This window comes from Cinclus cinclus, chromosome 7 (genome assembly GCF_963662255.1).
Source record: "Cinclus cinclus chromosome 7, bCinCin1.1, whole genome shotgun sequence".
Taxonomy (NCBI): domain Eukaryota; kingdom Metazoa; phylum Chordata; class Aves; order Passeriformes; family Cinclidae; genus Cinclus; species Cinclus cinclus.
The window spans coordinates 15,146,867-15,168,744 of NC_085052.1; the positions used below are offsets into that span (position 1 = coordinate 15,146,867).

The 21,878-nt window shown below is 37.6% G+C and overlaps 1 protein-coding gene across 1 annotated transcript in view; it reads left to right on the forward strand.

The window, feature by feature from the left end:
- BLNK (B cell linker) overlaps nt 1-21,878 on the forward strand; it is a 90,085-nt gene that overhangs the window by 19,925 nt on the left and 48,282 nt on the right. Inside the window, exon 3 of the mRNA XM_062496298.1 lies at nt 7,841-7,887. Coding sequence (XP_062352282.1) covers nt 7,841-7,887 — 47 coding nt within the window. The remainder of the gene's footprint in view (nt 1-7,840; nt 7,888-21,878) is intronic.

A 21,878-nucleotide genomic window follows, 5' to 3' on the forward strand; every position in this document is an offset into this window, starting at 1 on the left:
TCCACAGTGAGACCATTTCTGCAGCACATTCTGTTCTCAGGTGACTGGCATTTTGACTACAGACTAGAAATATTTTCCAGGCCTTAATTCTTACTTGTGGCCAAAAAGGGAACTTTTGACACCTCAATATTTCCATTTGCTCTGATTCAAAAGGAATAGCTGCAAACTTCCCATAAAAGTAAAAATCAAGTGCTTTGAAACCACTAAGGCAGTAATGTTTACATGCCTCATATGGATCTCTTACCTTATATTGAAAAACATGCAAATTAATTGATTCAATTTTGCCTTTTTTAAAATAAAGTCTTAATCATCAATAAAATGAAAGAAGCCCTGAAAAATAATTTAATTGATGAAGCATTTTTAGAGATAAATGGTTCTGCTAGAAGAATTTCAGCTGGTCCTTTTGAACTATTTTCTCATAAAAAGAAATCTGACTTCCTAATCTTGCAGCCTACATCAGCAGAGGCTCTGCTGCCTTTTTGCTGAGGCTAAATTTCTGGTGGTCACAGTTATTTCTATATGTGGTAACTTCCTTCCTCTTTCAAACACTTAAACTCAATTTGCTTAAACATATATTGGTGCATTACTACAAAGAAATGGGAAGTGATTTTATTTTCTGTGTTCCAGTAAACACCCTTTCAATAAGGAGATGCAAATATAGACAGAGCTTGGCCCACAGAACATTACACTGTCAGTGAAGAAGACAGTATCATTTCCGAAAGAGCCTTGGCAACCTCTCATCTCTCCATCAGGCCAGCCTAAGAATAATGGGGACATCATGTTCTAGGAAAAATAACATAACCTTTCCCATTGTATGCACTATATAAACAGATTAATATTGCAAATCAAACCTTACAGTCTGTCCTAGAACAAGGCTATTTCTGCAGCCAGCTTTCAAGGAGAGACCATTCATTCCACAAGTGAGATTGAATGAAACTGGTTCAAAAAGTCATGGACAGCCAAGTATGAGCAAACAGCTCCTGGGCTTAGAAACCCTAGGTCATAAACAGATAAGTCATAGGTGAACCCACTCATATAAGAATAAAGGGTCAACTAGTTTAATGAGCTCTTAATGTGAGATGGTAGTATTGCAGTAGGCAGTTTCCTCAGAACAATGCAAACCACAGGAGTTCACTGAGCTACTATTGAAAGAAAACATCTTTCAGTCAGGAAAAAACATGTTTCTAACATCTTGACAGCTAAAAGAAGTGGTAGGCGAGGCAGTATAGAATCCTCAGAACCATACAGTTCAATGCACATTAAACTTCATCAAATAATTCCAAAACCCCTTTGGTTTTCATTTGAAGTGTTAGAACAGCAGTACTAAAACAGATCTCCATCAATGTAATAAAGTAATTTCAGCTGCCCTAAAGAATGTAAAGTACTCTACTGTTCCTTCCTGCAAGGGAAACATCTAGATCTCAAACTCCCATTACATGTTGAGCACAGCTCTTAGTAACACAATATTAGATGGGCAGTTTTATAACTAGAAGCATGCATGAGGACAAAATAACAGCAGCATTCCATGATGGATGACAAATCCACAGCAGACCAAGAAACCCAACCCCAGCAGTCCTATTTACAACAAGAACATCCTGGATATTCCCTTGCTGCCACCACTGCCAGCAACACAACTCCATTTGTACTGCACAAGGGTTTTATGTAAGCCAAACACAGAGACAGCTGCTCTGAAATCTTAGAGATCTCATGTATATTAACAATTCTGGTGCTACTAGCACGACTTATGCTTCCACAACTTTGGAAAGGAATCAGTGTCCAAGAGGCAAGAAGAAGCCCCAGAGAGTGGAAAGTGTGACTCCCCACATACAATTGACCTCATGTCATTGCAACTACTCCTACTCAGACCCAAGGTCAAAAGCTTATTAGAACTGTTAAGCACCTGCACTGGATTACCAGGTTCAGGATAGACAAGATTGTATCTCCCAGCTCTGGCTGGCACAACTGTTAACAGCTAATCTTGTCCTTAGAGAGCAGCTCTGCAGCAAACAGGATTGCTGCTTGCCTCTGCTTTCTCACTAAAGCACCAGGCTTGCCTATCTGAAATGACAGCTGCTGTTTCTTATACCACTTCTATAACTGTGACTCAAGTCTCATTGCAGAGTGTCAACATTTGTGTTCAACAAATATGATTCACCATGTTTTGAAAGTAACAGAAATGGAATGATAGAGGCAGCATATGATTCACCACAGCCTTGAGACTGCACAGAGCTATGTTGAATTAGAATTATGCTACCAATATATTTTATCTCTGAAGTATTTACAAAAGTTATTATGAATTGAGAAGACTGTAAAATAAACACAACCAGAAATTGACCAATATAGTTTGACAATTCTTGCCACAAAATGCTAACCCAGAAAAAGTAATCTACAATTTTTTGTTCCCCCACTTCTAATTATACTTTCACTGAAGCACACTTGCTCTCCCTTCTTCCTTCAGATTTGTCTTTGTCTTCACCCAGTCTTCTATTGCTGATCTCTTTCATATTAGTATCTGGAGGATATATTTGAATGACTGCTTTTATATTTTTCCATGTTTATTTTAAATTGCACCCTTTGACTGTAAGTATGGTGCCCCTCGGCCATGTTTTTAAAAATTATTTTTAAAATAACTGATACTTCATTTTTGCATATCTTTGCCTGTTATTAGTAATTTATATATTATGTTTGTAATTTATGTATTATGTATATAATGGCACTGGAGGCATAGATAAATTAAAGCCTCAGTGGGGCAGGCATCATGCACAGTTTTAGCAAGAGACCTTTTTCTTCAAAGACACTAAAAAACATAAGCTAGAAAAAAGAGAAAATAAAAATATTTTTAAATATTCTTTGAATAAAAATGTTAATTAAACATTAACATATTAACCATGATTCAGCAAATGCAGATGGAAATTATTAAAGCACATGCCTATATGCTTTATTGTTTCAGAGCCCACATATCTTGCCTGAATTCATGTGAGATCTCAGTTTTGGCCTTAAAGTCCTGATTCCTCTCCCGGAGGAGCTTACACTCATGAGTAATGCCAGACCTGAGAAACACATCACAGCTCTGAGGTTGAACTTCTCCTGCTCATTCATAAGAGGTCTAAGATTGGTAGCTGCCAAACAGTTTCCCAATTGACCCTGAAGTTCTGGAACTCTTACCCTCACCTTTTTTTAACCTTCATTCCCCTTTCAACCTTTTTCCTCTAACAAAACTGTTCATCAGTTCTCTAGCATGAGGCCGTGCATTCAGAAAGATGACTTGAAACCTGGCATTATGTAAGTGAGAGATTGCTAAAAAAGGGAAGATTTCGTTTCAAATGCTCTGAAACACCCAGCTAAAGTACAGAGAATTGCAATTTTAGTACGAAATATAGTTATAGCCTGCTAATCTGCTCTGCAAACTGGTCTCACTGTAAAGCCACTTTGCACACAAGTGCTATTTCTACCACTAGATGTCAGTTTTGCACACTTTAAAATGGCCAATTCCCTTAAAAATAGTAATTCCCCATTCACAATAGAAACGGCTCTCTAGTATGTCATTCTTTCTGAACTGACTTTTCATTTTAAGTATCTCACATTTTATTTACCTTCTCTCCACTTCTCCCTCAGTCCCTTGGGGCATAGCTCTCCTTCATAAGAGAAAAAAAAAAATTTCCTCTATGCATTTATTCCATGATTTACAGTCTAAGACACTGGCCGTTTTTGCCAGATATCACTGACAAAAGCCTGTATTTCAGGTTATGTCTCTAGAGGCCAGCACTGAAATCTTACTTTTATTCCCCAGAGATATTTTTATATTCTATAAGGATAATTTTACTACAAAATGCCATTACATTTTTTTACTAAGAAATGCCAAAGTAATTACAGATAGGCTGCCATGCCAGTTAATAAGAGATACCATTTATATGGCTTATTATAATTTTATTATTTTTCAGATTTTTACTTATATTGCCACTTAAATGTATATAGTTTTTATTTATACTTCAAATGTCTGTATCGCAAAAGTCAAAAATGTAACTGTACATTCCTCCTAATCTCCTACAAGGACTCTTTACAGGTATTTTTCTTAAGGAACAGTTTTCATTAACTAGTCTTAACATAAACTTGGTCATACTGAATACAGAACTTTCATATTATGCATTTACTTTATCACAGCAAAATGGAATTGCTTTTTGTCAAGAAAATGTCTTTACTCCCTCCCCCCAAAGAAAAATCATTGAAGAAAACCAGGAGGAAGTAAAATTAATTATACATTATTTCATTCACATGCAAAAAGCAACAAATATCTCCAAAGCTGTCCATGCTCAGAACTGGCAATGTTAGAGAATGTAGCTCTGAATTTTTATAAGGTAAGGACAAGACTGTCACCTCACATGAAGCTTACTGCCCAGATATTGACAGTATAGCTAGCATCACACTATGTTTGTTTATCATAATGTCAAAGGAATCCCCTCTCCCTCATTCACATCAAAATCTGACATTTTCAAGTTCCTACAGATCCTTCACAGCCATCCCGGGTTGTTCAAGGCATTCTTTGCACCTGCAGCTGTAACCATCTCATACAAGTGCCTACCTACCAGAAAGGGCTGAAAAGTAAGGAAGGGGAAAGATGTACCTCAGTGAACTTCAAAACAGAGTTGAAAACACTGTATCATGCAATCAACTCAAACAACAACCTTCTCCAAAGACATTCGAAAACTTTTCTTAGGCAACTACTCCATTGAAACCATCCCTTTGCACAGCAATCTCAGCAACCATAAAAGCATGGCAAAAATACTCCAAGGTAAACACAGAATCCAAAACACTTCAAGTCCGATGACTGCTGACAGCAATGTTCACAACTTAGGAGCCTTCCTTAGAGAAGTGCTGTTCCTGGGGCAGGTGAGGGGGTACACAACATATAATACATGTATGTCGTGCTGCAACATTTTGCCCCATTCCCTTTACCACCCTAACACACACTATCACTTATCCACCTACCAGGCATCCCCAGGACTGCAAAAAGCCCTAAATCCCACCCAACCCACTGATTGTACAGATCATACCTTCTCTTTGCTTTTGATGCAAGGCATGTCCTTTGTCAGCACCATGGTGGCAAGCAGCTACAGCAGGATAGGCTCAGGTCCAAGACATGCTTCTGCAAGTAAAGGAGCAAAAGACACACCTCAAACACTTGCACTACTACAGCATTTCTCTCGCTCCAGGATGCTCTCTGCAGAACAAAGCTGGCTTGATCTGCAAGCTAGGAATTTTGGTTACTCTGAGCTACTGAAGTGAGTTACTGCGAAAGTTGATGTTAGGTGAATTAAGCAGCCAGTAGAAATAAGGAAATCAACAGCAGGCTAGAAGAGAACAGAATTTTTAATATGCTATCTAAATTGTGCTCTAATAATAAAACAGCAAACATAAAAAACAGAAAACAGACAAAACAAACCAATCACAAAAAAAAAAAATGGCATGAAGAACAATCTGTCCTTTTAATTTCCTCATTGTATATTTGGCAACTCAAATCCCTCCAGGAAAGAAACTACTTTAACTTCTTCTTTATCACACACATTCATTTGCAACTTATTCCATTCATGCCAATATGAATCACTAACAACATATATCATAAGCAACAACAGAAGCAATGGTTAATTAAAATCTGGAAGCGTTAGTCATCTTCCTACAGAAGCTACCATGTAATTTCAGAAGTGTTGAGTTTGCAATATATTTTTGTACTCTTTCCTAGGACCAGAATTCTGGTGCTAAAGAGCAGCTCTTAGTTTCAATCAATAGTGCATTTTACTGGAAAAAAAATCTTTCAGCTGGACTCATAGACATCAATCATCTCAAACCCCAGTGAGACGTAGTTTGATCCCCTCATTGAAGATTGTCCCAGGGGAGGAGAAATAGGTTAAAATTCTCCCAATAAAACATTCCCCAATAAAAGAATTTCTTAGATCCATAGCTCCACTGCAAGTCTAAAAAGTACCTAATGTGAACCACACACACAGCACTTGCCTGTTGCCTGCATGGAAAGGCAGCTGTGCTTAGGCAGCACATTCCAGCAAACAGCATCGCAAGCACTGAAAGTTACACAAGATATTTCTCTGAAATCCTCAAGCCATTATGCCCTAGCAATCTTCATATGCACAAGTAAAGGTTTAAATACTCTATTTTGCAAAGAAAAGGGAGTGGGCAAGAATCAAATTCTTGCAACAAAAAAGCATAGCTGCCTCCTCCTCCTCTTCTTGCTTAAAAAGTTCGAAAGGAGGTGAGGAAATAGCCCTACTCCTGTTGGTCATTGATATGCAGAGGCAGTTTGGTGAGTCACCACTGCAGCTGTATGGCAATCACACAGCTCAATACAGTTTTAAATTTCCTCAGGAATTCGGTGATTTCTAGATCTGCTGGATCATCTGCTAATTACCATACCCACTACATGTAGATATGCAGCTGCTTTTTGTTACAGTATAATTACAGGCTAAGTATTACATGTAGGGGCTTCTCTACTGTCTGAAATATTTTCACAACAAATATGTCAAAGAAATGCAGAGATTCACTGGAATTGAAATATAGACTCAGGAATTATGTTTTCTCTGAGAATGAATATGTTCTCCACTTGATCTTCTTTCATACACTTATTAGCGTCTCCATTTGTATGCCTGATACAAACTCATCTATCATGCTGATGAGATGGTGAGAGAAAAGGCAAAATAGTTTGATTTTGGGACTGATGGCTGGAACATTATTCAGAAAAAACAGATAGACCTGGGCAAACCTCAGTCATACTGCAGTGAATTCAATATCACTTAGTTCACTGGAAAGTATCTATTTCAGAGATTTCACATTCACTATAGGTATGCCTAGGAAGTGTCAGGAAATACACAAATTAATTTGCTCTTCCCAACACAAAAATAGATGGGAGGGTTAGAACTGCATCTACTAAATGGACATGTTTTCAGCCTGACCTATCCTCTGCTGAAACCTATGCTGAAAAAGGGGGCATTTTAGCATTAGAAGGTTTCTGGACTGAAAACATGCAATCCCACACTTTGGTCCTGGTACAATCCAGAGACTTCACTTCTTGGCCTTCACAACCAGAAATTTCGCAGTAAAGAAAAATCTATAGATAAAAAAAGAGGTTTCATTTAGACTAACTTAAACTCTGACTTAAGAAGTTTCACTGCAAGCTGCACCCTAGCTTGAATATCAAAAGTAGTGCATGAACTCCTTGGTCACGTTGAGGTGAAAGGTATATAGAGCTACACAAACTACTGAAATAATTTGGTGAAACTGTTTCCAGTACCTGAATTAGCTTGTTCAGCACTAGAATGGGCACTTTATGTGCCAAGGTAGAGCATTACAAATCCTATTCCTTTTTCATCACCAGGTTTTCATGGGTTGAGAAGTCATGCAGAACTTTAGAACAAGAATAGACCAAACATGAGGTTAATAATATCCCAGCCTTTGTTAAAGGATCTTCCACTCAGTCATTGTTACACTAATCAGCTGATTTGAGGGGAAAAAATGCAAAGAAATTAAATGGCTTGCTTATCACTTCTTGAATGATTCATTAACCAGGCTAATTTAATCTGCCACATGCGCAGTAAAATTCCAGTTTAGCAATGTAGTGTGCTCTACCAGCTTTCTACAAATGTTACAACACGCCAATAACAAAAGTTAAGCATTAACTAAGATGAGACAAGCATGTAGCTAAAAAATTAAACACTGTTTTTTCAGGTCTTTCTCTCATTCACCTTTTTAGAATATCATGTATTTCACTTGATGAATTGCACTTGATTAAAATGATCTCCACGTAAACTCTAAAAACTGTTTTCTCTCTTTTCAGAATGTGTCAGATTATGAGCTGAGCAGATTCAAAACAATGCACCAGCCGTGAGTGTCTCATTATTTTCCGTTTCCCCATTGAATGACAAATGCACTTGTATTCTGACAGTTGCTCTGTTAATAAATCAGGAAAAATGAGAATTGAAACCTCCTGCTCATGTGAACTTGAACAATAATTGACAGGGGTGGGACTTCCTTAGGGTTAGGATCCTGGAATGTTTACAAGAGCTGTAGTTCAGATCAGCTGGTAGGAAAGTCTCTTCTGCAACAGATGCTGGCTGTTATTATTCCTCAGAACAGAATGGGACAAACATAATATTGGTAAAAGTTCAAATTCAACTTATTCCAGAGCATAAAGCTCTTTACTTGTATTGTATTTAAGGTCAAATTTTCAGTATTGGTTTATCTGCTACTTAGGAATTAATTTAAGTGATCAGTTTAACAAAGTGCTATGTTGAAAGTAATTTACATAGAATTTAAATATGGTACTGAATAAGCAAATATAGATATAACAGTTGAGAAATGCCTTCATATAACTTGTGACAAATCAAGTTCATTTCAAAGAATATCCTTAATGTTCAAATATATTATTTCTCTTGTAGTACTACAGAGAAATAATATTAGAGAATTTTCTCTATGAGCTAACAAAACCAAGAAGACTTCAGTTTAATATAGTGTGCTGCTGTTCTTCACCAAATGGTTGTTATTATTCCATGTAGCTTCCCCTCCCCCACTACTGGGAAAACATTGATCTATTTACAAATTGTTTTCTTAATTCCACTCTATTAGTAAGAAACAGGATAAACTTGAAGGCACTTTTACCCAATCAATTCCTATTCCTATTGATAGGAATTCAATGAGAGCATAGGTAAATATTCTTCTAGGTTTAATTTAATCATTAACTAGATGAGTAAAAAAATCAGAGGACTTTCTTATAAAGCACTTTAGACTAATAGGACATCATTTTGAGATAAATTGAGAGAATAAAAAAAGAGATAATTAATATAAAGTCAACCAAGGGTACATTTTCTGTTTCTGACATACATGAATCTGATCTACTACAATATTGGGCAAAGAGAAATGTATGGAACTGAGGCCAAGAGTTGCACTTCTACTGATGTGAGCATTCAAGTTTTGAATCCTCAAACTGTATATTGGAATAACAAAAGTGTTTTGCCATATGAATTCTGTTATCCAAAGCATTAAAATTCCTTAAATTCACAGTGTGGATGTCATACCCTTAGTACCAACCTCCAACCTAAAATCTGTTACTCTTATATTGTACTACTACTTGCTATTGCAAAAACTGCCTGAGTTTCTAGCGCTCACAATTTAACTGGAGACAGTCTACATTGACCCACCTAAGACAGATCAACTGGCCTGTTCAAGCATGTTCATACAGCAGGTAATTCCCAACATACCAAAACACTTAGCACAGATAAACAGAAAATGAATAATTGCCAGACACAGTGAGACTGAAATCCTGTGTTTCTCCTGGCAGTGGCCAGGGCTTCAGGTCTGTCTTTATCAAAGTTTCTTCATGAGGCTTCATTAGGCAGGAGTTAAGTTCTCTGACCACCAGCAAAAGCTCATTGTCTTTCCCATTCTAGTTCAACACTTGATATTCTTGCTTTTCACAAGATTTTAAGTCTACAAGGCTGTAAATGCTCTTTGGGCTAAAACACAGTTATCCCCCATTCTGCTGGGACATCTCATGACAGGGGTACCAGGAGCAATCTGCAGCCTTGCTTGGGTGTGCCTCCCTGCCCTCTGCACCAAACACCTCCACTAACTTAGCGCAAGGCTCTTTTCCCTCCAGCCAGTACCATGCTTGCTCTCTGAGGGGAAAAAATTATCTGGGAGAAAAGACAAAATGGTTTATCTGGAAGAGTTTATCATAGTAATTCTACTTTTGATACCCTTAAGTAAACCTTTTTTGCACTACACATCTCATGGAGTTTCTTACTATATTCTGTTGGGTTTACTATGTCAATGTTGGCTTTGACAGCCCAAAGACAGCCCCATACAAACCAGTTCCCACCTACACTTAAACCCACAGGTCTACCCAGACTGTTTCTGAGCTACTGGATATTAAGGTGAAATTACCAAGGTGCAGCCTCTACAAGTGTCTTGCCCTACCCCTGAAATGCAATAATGAAAGATTTTCTTCCCCACTTGCTAAACAGTATCAGAAGAAAGGTGCTGCTTTAAAACACAGGACAGCAGAGTACTGAGTCACTAGTCCAAACCTTCTCTGGAGTTGCCAGGGTTGTGCAACAAACCGCTCTCACAGGTTTACATGTTTTCAGTAATCCCAGTAGCATGTTGAAATCTCAAGCCTTGCTTAAAGCCTTTCCTCCTGCACAAGCACCATCGTATTTTTCCCTCCACACAGCAGACTCGGCTGATAAACTCTGACCCTGAAAGCCTGAGATCACCCTGAAAACACTGAACTAGTTCACTCTCAAGAACGGCAGTACAACTGCACTTTCCAGATACTTCCCATCAGAGCAGTTTCAAACATCCCACTGATGATGAGTCATGGGCTCATTTAGACAGTGCTAACATTTCTGCCAGGGACAACATTATATAGAAGAACATCATGCTACATTCAGGAGCACTTTTTAAGAGGGTGAAGGTAGCATAATCAACTTCATACCACAGATACACAAGAATACTGGAACTTAAAGCCTTTCCAAACATGCTGGCTTGCTGTGCAAATAAGATTGGTATTTATAACTGTATATAGCAAAACCCAGTATAGGGTTATACCCAGGCTATAATTCAATTACAAACATCCAAAATTTGGAAGCATATCTCAAGAATTAAATGTAATTACAGCTCCATCACCTCAGTGTAGATATTCCAAGACTTACAGCATCAGATGTTTATGTAGAAGTTTTTTCATAATGCTTTCAGCTTACCCAAGTTTCATTTTCCCAGGGACCATGAAATTAAAAGGCTGCCTTTATAGCTAATGTGATTAGAAATTCATCCCAGATCAAACTCAGAATAAATTTTGCTCTCAGCTTGGGAGCTCTGGGGACTACTTTACAAAATCAGGACTGAAATCTTTCATCACAAAATCAGTACTTTCTATCACATGCAAATTCAGAAGCCTGTTCTGGCTGTGACAGATTGCCAGGTAAATGAGAAATCCTCACCTGCAAATCAGGTCTGAGGTGTCAAGTCCTGAGTTTACCATTTGTATGTAGCAACACACAGTTATGGAAGACCCTGGGTAAAAAGTGAGCTGAGCTGCAGAACACATAATTACAAGTTCTGTTTAATTATGGCGTGGGCAGCATTTGATCTCCTTTGATTGAAATAAACACCTATCAATTTTCACTTCTGTGAAAAATGTTATTACTTTCTTCCACCAGGAATTTAGAGTATATGCAGAAAAATTAGCTATTCTTAAATCAAGTAAGTATTCTGTAATTATGTGATTTCTAGATTAGTTCTAACATTTTTATATTTGATTTCATCATAATTTTTAAGAACTCCAAAATGAAATTTTCCATCCTTGCATTCCAAGAATAGGCAATGTCTTTTCCTGAATCATATGAATAAATTCTCAGTTGTAAGAGCTCTTACCAGGAAAGTACCTTTGTAAGGCTGAGGTGTTCCACTTGAGACGTCTGAACTTGTAGAATTCAAACTGCAAGAATTAGAAATGTTACACATTAACACTCTTTTTGTTCTTCCCCTCTCCACTCCCTTTTTTCTTTTATTTCTTTATGAAGAAGGTAAATAACTTAATGTGGAAAATTCACTTTTCAGCTTTTACACAGACATCAACACTTTCATACACTCAACCAAAGACAATTCCTAACAAAAATACTAATAAAATTAATGAGATTTCTATGACAACTAGGCTGTTTCTTTAAAAAAATAATAAAGACAAAGAGCTTTTGCTGTCTCTTTAAGCAATATCCAGCAGTACAGAAATCTTGGCTTGCTCAGACAATCTGTATTTGGACTTTCCCCACTCCATAGAAATATTTGGGCTGAAAAACAAAGACAGTAGATGACTTCTATTCCAATACTTAGTAAGCAGGAAGGATTTCCCCCTATCCTTGGGACATAGCATAATGTTTTCTTATTACCCTATACCCTTTAAATACCAATCCTGACTCAAGCTGAATGTTTTATATCTAAATATGTAGATTTCGCTCCTTGCTTTCCTTAGTTTTTGTTGTAGCTTAAATGCCACTTAAAAGCTCCTCTTATTCCCAAAACTGCAGAAGACCAGGGCTGGAAATTCAAAATATACCTCTTTATATAGCAAGACCTCCCAATAAAAAATTATAACTAAAAGAGACCAGAACAGGTTTCCAGAACAGGTTTCCAGAACATAACTCTAATGTGACAGAAACATACTACAGAACACTATAAACATTCCAAAGGAAAAAAAAAAAGTATCTGAATTTTACCTAAAATCCCATTTTTATACATTATCTAGTTATTTTTAGCACAGGAAGTCTATGAGAAAAGTCTACCCAGGCATCAAATACTTACAGAGGCATCCAGTGCCTGAAGATTAGAATGAATTCTGGGTATTCTCCGGTTCACAGAAATTTTTGTTCAGCAAAGCAATGCCATCCTGCCCTCTTTTACAGCAGCAGAAAATATTACACTTCTGCAGCAGAAAGGAGGCAACAGATGCTTTGCAGCAGTGCCTCTTCCATCCTGCCATGAGCAATGAAGACCTTTGCAATGACACCAATTACTCAAGGATGAGGAGAGGCCCCCTCACAACTAAGGAGCATAAAGATGTAGCTAGAAACTACATTTGTCAGAATATGACAAATAGAGAGAAAACAGATATCTGAATACAAGAATCGTTGGAATTCATTGGAGAATGTAATTCAGTCTTTGAAAAAGATTCTAAAAATAATAGGAAAACAGTCTCCTCCAAAGTTTAAAATATACAAAAATGCACAAAATATTTGTTCATATTCTCTGATCAAGTCGTGACATACAGATATTTTCTGGGGTCTTCCTACTTTTCAAAGAGCAGAGGAGGCAGTTCAGTTGTTACTGTGCTACAGCACTACAGATGTGGTTAAAGTGGGAACTAACTTGGCAATGTTTAATTCCTGTGGTTCTGTGTATTATATTCCTGCCTCTGGGGTGAGCAGAAAGAATATATAAAAAAAGGGTTTTCTTTATGCACATACCACTGTTAGACTGAATTATCACTACTGTAATTTTGAGGAAGGCCTTAGGGTTAAGATTTATTGTCAGTGTTGGAGGGATTTTTTTTCCATTTTCTTGAAAATTGCATCAGGAAACTCTAATGAAATAAATTGATTTTGTCCCTTCTTATTGAAAATAATCCTATTCTCAAACAGATTAAGCACCAGTTGATATTATCTGGAGATCACCAAAGAACCGATAAAGTATGAAGATGTCAGTGAAAATCCCAAATTATCTTCCCAACACCCTTAATGCTATGATAGAAACCAGTTTCAAGATGTCTGAATATCTTCTTGGCACATCTTGTCCTTATCGCAGTTGGGAAAGCACAGAGGCACAGATGTTGCAGCTTCAACTGGATTATATACACATCTACATACATAACATATAAATCATATAAATCATAACATATAAATCAGTATAAGCCTAGGAGTCTCCAGAGTGTCCTCTTCTTCAGCCTGATGATTTTCCATTATATAATAACATTAATGTTCATTAATGTTCAGGACAATTTATAAATTAGAAAATTATAGAATTAGTGAACCTTGCCCAATCACTTTTCATGCTACCCTACCATGCTCAGCCATCTATGGAATGTCCTTGGATGGGGTGGGGTAACAGTTACAAGTGTTTCTTTAATATGGAAACCATGGTCATTTTTAGGAACTTTCAGGAAGATAGATCAGAGACACTTTTTAATTACAGTGAGACAGACTAGAGATTGATCAGCCCTCTTTGAAGAGGAAGAGTGGAACAGTCTTTGAGAACAAAACCCATGCTGGTCCAGGTGGAGGGATGGGAACATTCAGCTTCATCTCACTCAGCTTTTGTGAAAGTAGAAATTTTTTCCTTTGTTAGTACTCTAGACCTGCCTAAATAGCAATGAAATATCAGCCACATAGCAACTCAATTTGGGTACCAAAAATCAAAGAAATGGGTTATCTTTTTGGGACATATATGCAAAAGACCTGTTTAGGTTACTACACAAAGCCAGAAGCAAAGACCAGAAATGGAAGCTGTTGCCCAAATCACAAACCACTTCTTCACCAACATCATATTTCTGGACAGGATGCCTTTCCTCCACCCTGCCAGTTGATGTGCTTTCCTTTTCTCTATAACACGTCTGTACTCAGACCACAGAGAAGAGGTTGATATAGTTTCAAATCACTTGTCCTTCTTCCCTTTTAGAGAATCATATTTGTTAATCAGAAAGTGCTGCACCTGGGACTCAAAACCAGAAGAAAATAACTTCTGGCTCATTCAAGCAATGAAGTGTGAAGGGCTATTAATTTATAATCTCATTTTAGCACAATTCCACATGTGCCCCAGCTCAAGTACACACTGAGACAGATGTCCAGGCTCATTTTATAACAAGTGCCCAAACTGGAGCCCTCTCAGTTTTTGGAAGAAATACAGTATTTATTTTACGGTGTGTTATCAATATATATTTCTGCTCTCTGCAGGAGGGACATTTCATTCTTGCCTCTGTGAAAATGAGTGAAAACACAAACACTTTTTGCTTTTCTATAAGCATGCAGAGTTCATATGTTCATGTTGTCATGTCAAGTGGTCTATGCACTGTTTCTAATATAGTGGAGAAAAGTATCAAACCAAATCGTGTACACTTTATTCAGTTCAGAAATGAGAATAGAACTGGTTGAGATTATGCTAAACAATGAAAACTGCAGTACTTAAAAATGGGGCATCAAGACAAGCAAAGTAGAGAAGTTTCAAGACAAGCTGCAAGGAGAAGTTAAGGGACCATAGCAGGAGGGTCAGATGCAGCTGCAAGCCAGACAGTTGGGACTGCAGCAACCAGACACTTGAAACAGCTTCAAAGGAGGCTGCTCAGTGCAGCTGGGCTGGAAAAGATGAAACACACTTGGTAGGAATGCCATAGCAGCCCCTTGTGCAACAGAACTCAAGACCTGAAACCCAACTGTCTGAAACCCATAGAATTAGCAACATATTTCGAAGATTTTTCCCCTCAAAATCGCAGAAATTGTGTTCAGCACGCAAATAAATACCTTTTAACTAGCACCTTCCTTATAAAGTCCCTTTCCAAGAGCAAGCAATGGGAGGAATGTAGGATTATCTTGGCAGCACTTGTGCATTACTGTATGCAGATGCAGGGACACTCATCAACACATGGCTCAGGGCATCAGAGAGCGTCTCTGGATAGATCACCTACAACCACCTAAAATGTCATAATGTACATATTTATCAAATTATGAGTCACAAGCATCTTCATGCTGGCCTTCTCATTTTCAGAGAAATGTCTTGTTTTAAGGTTTAGCTCTGCTATGTCTTGTTCTAGAGACTGCTCAGTTGTCACCAGCTCCAGCACTACGCTCCCCCCAAATACAGTATAAGCACATTTTGACTTTACAGTCTTGATGTTTGTAATTCTTAGAAATAAAATTCAGATACACTCTGAATTCTTGAAGAGGGGAAATATTTTCAGGCCAAACTATGGCCAGTCTTTTGCCACACTAACAGCAGCTTTCCTGCAGGATGTTACAGTTTAGGACTACTCAGACTACAAAATAAAAGAGGTTATTTTATCAAGCTCCTGGAGGACAGAGGGATAAAAGAACATTCTCCATAGTGGGGAGGCAAGTCAGTCTCCCTGTCCAAATTTGTTTTGATCTGGACTGAGACTGCTGCTAAAAGTTATAATGGAACAGTATTGCCTAATTTTTCGTTAAAATTATTTTATCTTATTCTTCCATATACCATGCCTGATTTTTCAAACCCTGACAATCTCCTTCTGTTTCTAATAGCCAAGAATTCTGAGAAGAAAAACAAAAAGAGAATTTATGTATTTTACAGTTCTTATACTGGCTTTTCTGTTTTCCATTCTCCTCTACCTATTACCATTGCACATTTTAGGTACTCTCCAATGATATCCTTGAGAGAGCATTAGGTCTCAGTTTCTTCTTTACAATTCTGGCACTGAGTTTGACAGACACCTGCTACCACAGCTCTTTTCATGACCACTGTCATTTCTCCTATTTAGTTCCTCACTGCAGAGTTTCATGGCTTTTTATTATTTAACCAAGATCTCAGATTGCAGAAACTAAAAATGTTACCATTTCAGTTAACATACCTTATCATGCATAAATGTAATCAATCCTTTCCTAAATCACTGATCTGGCTGATATAATTAATTACCTTTATCAGTATATTAGTTCCTCATTTCATCTGAAGAAATACACAAGAATATTAGACTTACCCATACTGTTGTTTTAAATAATAGATACTACAGTTCAAGAACGTAGAAGTAAAATAATTCTTTGTATTGCTTGGAATGTCAACATTAATTACCACCTATATTCTTTTTATATTGCTGGTAAAAATATTGTTCACATATAGCCCACAAATGGATTTAAATACACTCTGAAAAAGAGTTCCAAAGTCAATTATTTCTAAGCATTATTTTTTATTTTTAAAGAAAAAGAAGAATGATTCACATGTGTAGTCTTACAGGTATTCTCTGCTAGATTGTCCCTTTCCAGGGATTTATTCAAAATTACAGATAAACCAACAAATTTCAACAATTTCAGCTTTTAACCAAAAGCTGAACCAATTATGTATCATATACCTCCCTGCATTGGTATTTTTTTGGGTTTTCCCTTAAAAAAAAAAAGGCAGCTAAGTAAACAGTGCAAAATAACAAATGTAGCTAATTCCTGATCACAGACCTTACAGATGATGTCTTTCCAGCAACACTTCTCTACCATCATCAAGATGACTGTAGCTTCAGATCCTCTGTTAATCACAATGAACAATGGGAATAAATTCATCAGGATTAACGATGTAAATGCTCCCAAATGAGCCTAAGACAAAACCAACATATCTGTATACATCTATACCTGTCATGTACCTTGCAGAGTCCACAGGATGGAGCACCCGTTTCTGGGAAAGCACCACTTTCTGGACAGATTTGAAGTGTTGTTCATTCACAACCAATGCTCCAAGAACATTTTCAAACAGCCTCATGGCACAGCTCCAGCAGACACCCAGGATTTGCTACACCGAGCTCAAAACGTCATTCCTCTATCACGACATTTCTTTCTACTCTGACATCCCTGTGCATCAGCTTTCTTAACGCAAAGCAATTCTGGGTCAGCTCAAAGGTCTGTGTCAGGTGACATTGGTGACAGCAGCCTGCACCCGGTGCTCAAGGAAGAGAAGAAGGAGTGAATGGGTACGGGTGGGTGCCTCCACACACGTGTGAGCAGTACATCACTGCTGGGCTAGAGTAACACCCCACAGACCACCTGAAACAAATGAAATTACATGGTGCTCTTCGACTCAGGGAGTATCAGTTCCACCAGGAATGAGAATAATATTAGGAATCTATAATTTCTTTAGAAGCCTCATGATACTCTGAGTAGTTTGTTTGGGTTTTTTTCAAAAAAGGAGCAATTCTTCTGTGAACAGAATGATGAAAGTTAACTAACTTAACTGAAAGGTTAAGCTTGAAAGAAATCACAATGCGTAAGGAAAAGATACCTTAAAAAACAATAACTTCTCCCTGGAAGACTCTACTGTATCAATATTGTCTTCCTATTTGATAACTCATGAACATTTTATAGCAAAGGCTACAGAAATAACATACACCTTGTGAGTAGTTTCAAATTACAAACAGTGCATAGCAAGCTAGTCTGCACTCATCAGTCTGTTTATAAACATAATCCTGACTCAACATCATTATGATGAAAGAAACAGGACTGTCTCAAACGTATGACATAACCCCAGACAGATAGCCACAACACAGAGAAAGGTGTTAAATATCTAAATCCATGCTGCAGATGTTGGTAAAATTCACTGACAACCAGAAATTAAAAATATTTTACAGCTATCACCTATCCATATTATTTATAAACTAACAGTCAGAAACTTCCTTCAGTCATAAAATATTTTAGATTGTAAATTCCTTACAAGAGTGACCCTCTTGTTCTGTGTTAGAAGACTATATTAAAAAAGGAAAGATTGTTTATAAAAAATACAATGGAGTATAATGGATATTCAAATTTACATATATGTGTTTCTTTACATGTAGATTTCTGCCATATTTTCTTTCTTCTTTCACTTCTGACTTTTGTCAGAATTTTTGTATTTTAAATCTGAAGGGAAGTTATTCTGAAATTGATAGTAAATATAGACTTTTTCTCTGGGAGTGGAAAGATGGAGGATCATATGACCACAAACTTGTAAAGTAACTCTTTTAAATTATGTACTACAGCAATAAATGCTTCACATTAGGATCTATAAAAATAATAACCGTCTCTGATATAGTGTTTTACTCCAATTCCTCTGCTACAGTTTTGTGGTCTTAATGCCATTAAAGTTACAAACTCTGTAAACATATCCTTAGTAACAATTCACAAAATTTGCAGCTGTACACAACAGAAAAATTTCATGGCTGTAGTTACAAGTCTGAACTACTTTTCTCCAAGAGAAAAGAGAAGAGAGTATTCCATTAAAGTGTACATCTTTGGCCATAAAATGTCCTCTTGCTATTGTTTCAAATAGTAGTTTGATATTTATTAAGATAATAATTTCTTTCTTTAGAAAGCCTCCCATCTTACTGATCATTTCACTGATTTTTTTTGTTTGTTTGTTTGTTTTTTATTGGTGGGGGGGTGGGGGCTGGTTTGGTGTTGGCTTTTTTGTTTGGTTGGTTTTTTTGGAAGGCGGTATTTCAAATCCACTACATTTTTCTGTGAAAAAGACTTTTGAAACTTTTTTTGTTCAGTGACATCTCTGCTCCCAGAACACAATGTCAGGCAACTTGAGTTATCCAGCAAACAGGAGAGAGCAGTCTTAAGCAGATGGAAACACATGAAAATAGAAAAGACTACAGGCTAAATTATTTTTCCTGTTCTTAAGCAGGAATAGGAAAATGCTCAGACAGCATAATTATGGTCAGGGTCAGTGAAGTGCAGATTACCAAACTGTGCCAGAGAATACACCCACCAACCCTTTCCCTTTGGCTGTATGTACTACAGGACAGTGCAGGAAAGAAGTGGTTTAAAATTGTTAGTTTTTCAGCATTTTCCAGATACTGAAGGCATCATGGTATGTGTTATAGCAATATATAAAAATAACCTTATTTCAAGACATTCACTTTGAAATTTTAAAAGTTTGTTTGTGTGAGCAATTCCATCAGCAGGGACACAAACATATTTAGACCACTCACCACCCATGCCTGAATGCTGACTGATGCTCATAGGGACCTGCTGAAAGGAAGGACACAAACCACTGCTTCTCCCTGATCCTTCCCTGTCCTAAGTCTCATTCTCAATGCCAGGGCCCAACACCCCAGGCTGCTCCCACAAAAGCCTCCTGGGCACCCCTCAGGGTAAATTCACACCCCAAACAGGAGGGCTGATGGGAAAGTAGACTTGTCCAATTTAATCCTACTGCAACAAGGGGCAAGGAGGGAGAGCAGTGTATACAAACTCTGCAGAAAAGTCAGAAACAAGCATGGTTTGCCAGGCTGCAAAGAGCCCTGTGTCCCTACACCCTCCCTTCCGTGGTTAGGCTCAGAGTGGGATTAAGCTGGCCACTTAGGGCTACCTCCACTGCAGTCACTCATGACTGCTGGAAAGGGGATCAGGTTTGCAGCACAAGCAGAGCTGTTCCCAAGAGTCACTGTGGGTATCAGCTGGCTCCAATACAGGTCACTGCCTCTGAGATAATCTGACCTCAAACACTTTGAGTCTGACATGAAATAATTAGTGGGTCTGTAGGAGCAAATTTTGTGTTTCTGCATGCACATGGAATAGATGACAGTAAAACTGAAAAGCAGAAGTGCAGCTTTTGGCACAGTCCCCAGAGAAAGAAAACACATATTCTCGGCAGGTGCTAAAATGTGTTTGCTCAGAAGACTCTTCATGAGAAAATCCTGCTAAATTCACTGTTTTCACATCTTTGCCTGCAGTACATGCCTACATGTATGACCAGTTTCCTCCAGTGAGCCTAATGACAAACCCAAATCCCATTCAATGAAATTCAGAGTTGCATTTTCAAATGTATCTCCTATTACTAGTACTGTAAGACCAGCTTTGAGTATGCCATTTGGTATCCAAAACTATAAAGGATTAACGTTTTAAGATTTCTAGGGCAATTGATAGGAGCCTTCCAAAATCAACACTGTGGCATTGAGCCATTTGACCCACAAAACTTCTGAAAATCAGTATTATGTAAAAACACTTGGGACAGTAATGTACCCTCTTCTCATCTGCTAAGACACAGCTACAGGCCACTGTAGTATACAGTGCAACCTTCCCTGTGTAAGAAGTGTTTCCTAGTTTAAAATGGCATATAAGTGTCCTGGGAAAGGAAAAAAATCCATTGAAATAGATGAGTTGGAAAAAAACAGAGATGTATTATTTTAAATAAAAAGCAGGACTGTTTCACCTGTTTGTAGCAATTAGTAAGTAGCAAACATAGAGAACATCATGAGAAATCATGTTTCATAAACTCATGCTTTCCAAATACCAGCTATGGGACACTGAATAATAAGTTACGTGGGCAGTGCGTCACCAAAATAGAAATTGAGGGGGCAAAAAACTATGTCTAAATTGACGTAGTTTTAAACAATAGAGTTTGAATGCATTTCTGGCCTGGTATAAAGTGCCACAAATTTGCATTCAGATCCATATGATCAAGCACAAAACCCTCACAGGTAGCATGTGACAGTCTACTGCTAATTTTCTGTTTCCCCTCCACTCTTCACCACCACAGTCCATTGCTGGCACATCTTCCTACAGATATTTTGAAAGCAGAAGAAATCAAATACATACAAAATAGCATCAAAGAGCACATTCTGTTAGGAAAGAAACTGAGCTTGCAACACAGCTACAGATTCCAGTTCAGATTCACACGGTTTGCACTTGGGCTGTCCTCCAATGCAGATGTAGATGGTACCAGTTTGGGCTATTTTCAATCCACAGCCGTGAAAAAGAGAACTGTGGCAATAATTTCCTAACTTTCATGTGAATGCAGACTGATCAAGCCAAATTCCTGTTACTGACCAGTTATATTCACATTCACATTACAGTGCTTCTATGGCTGGAGCTCTCTCTTCAGTGCTAATCCAGTAGATCAGAGCTCAAGCAGTAGATGCATCTTTTAAATATAGTTCTTCATATTTGAATACATACTGTCTTTGAAGGAATTATCACTCTGAGATTAAAGACAGCCTGCAGATATGGGCAGGGAGAAGTACCTCTGGGCTAGGTGAAATACTGTGACCTCAAGATAGTAAAATCAGACAGATATTTTGAAATGAATTTTCAATTATTTTATATATTGCTCAGGAGAGCTTATAGTGCTGCTCTATTGCCAGGATTTCCTGAAGGAAAAGGCTAGCAAAAGCTCAGAAAGCTGTCTTTTAAAGAGCAAATTGTGCAATATCCTGTGATTCCCCACATTACCCAAAAGTAGAGAAGTCAAAATCAAAGAACACATTTGGCAAGAGAAGGCTGTACATAAAATTCTCTCCATTAATTCTTTCCTATAAAGAACAGTTGCATCCCTCACTCCTGAGTCTAAGAAAAAAAAAATGGCCCAAACACCTCTAATAATGTTGGAGAGAAAACTTTGTTAATAGAGAAGGGGTTAAAAAATGGGTTTCCTAACATGACTGAGAGAAAAAGTCTTATATGGTCATGTCATGAATAAAAATGAAACCTGGTAATCAAACTGATTGCTTACTGCAAATCGGGTTTCTTGGCAGTTTTATATACATTGAAGGCACTAGACTGTATCTGTAAGCATTAATGTAATCTGTAAAAAGTATCTTCCTCTTGAATAGTCATGCA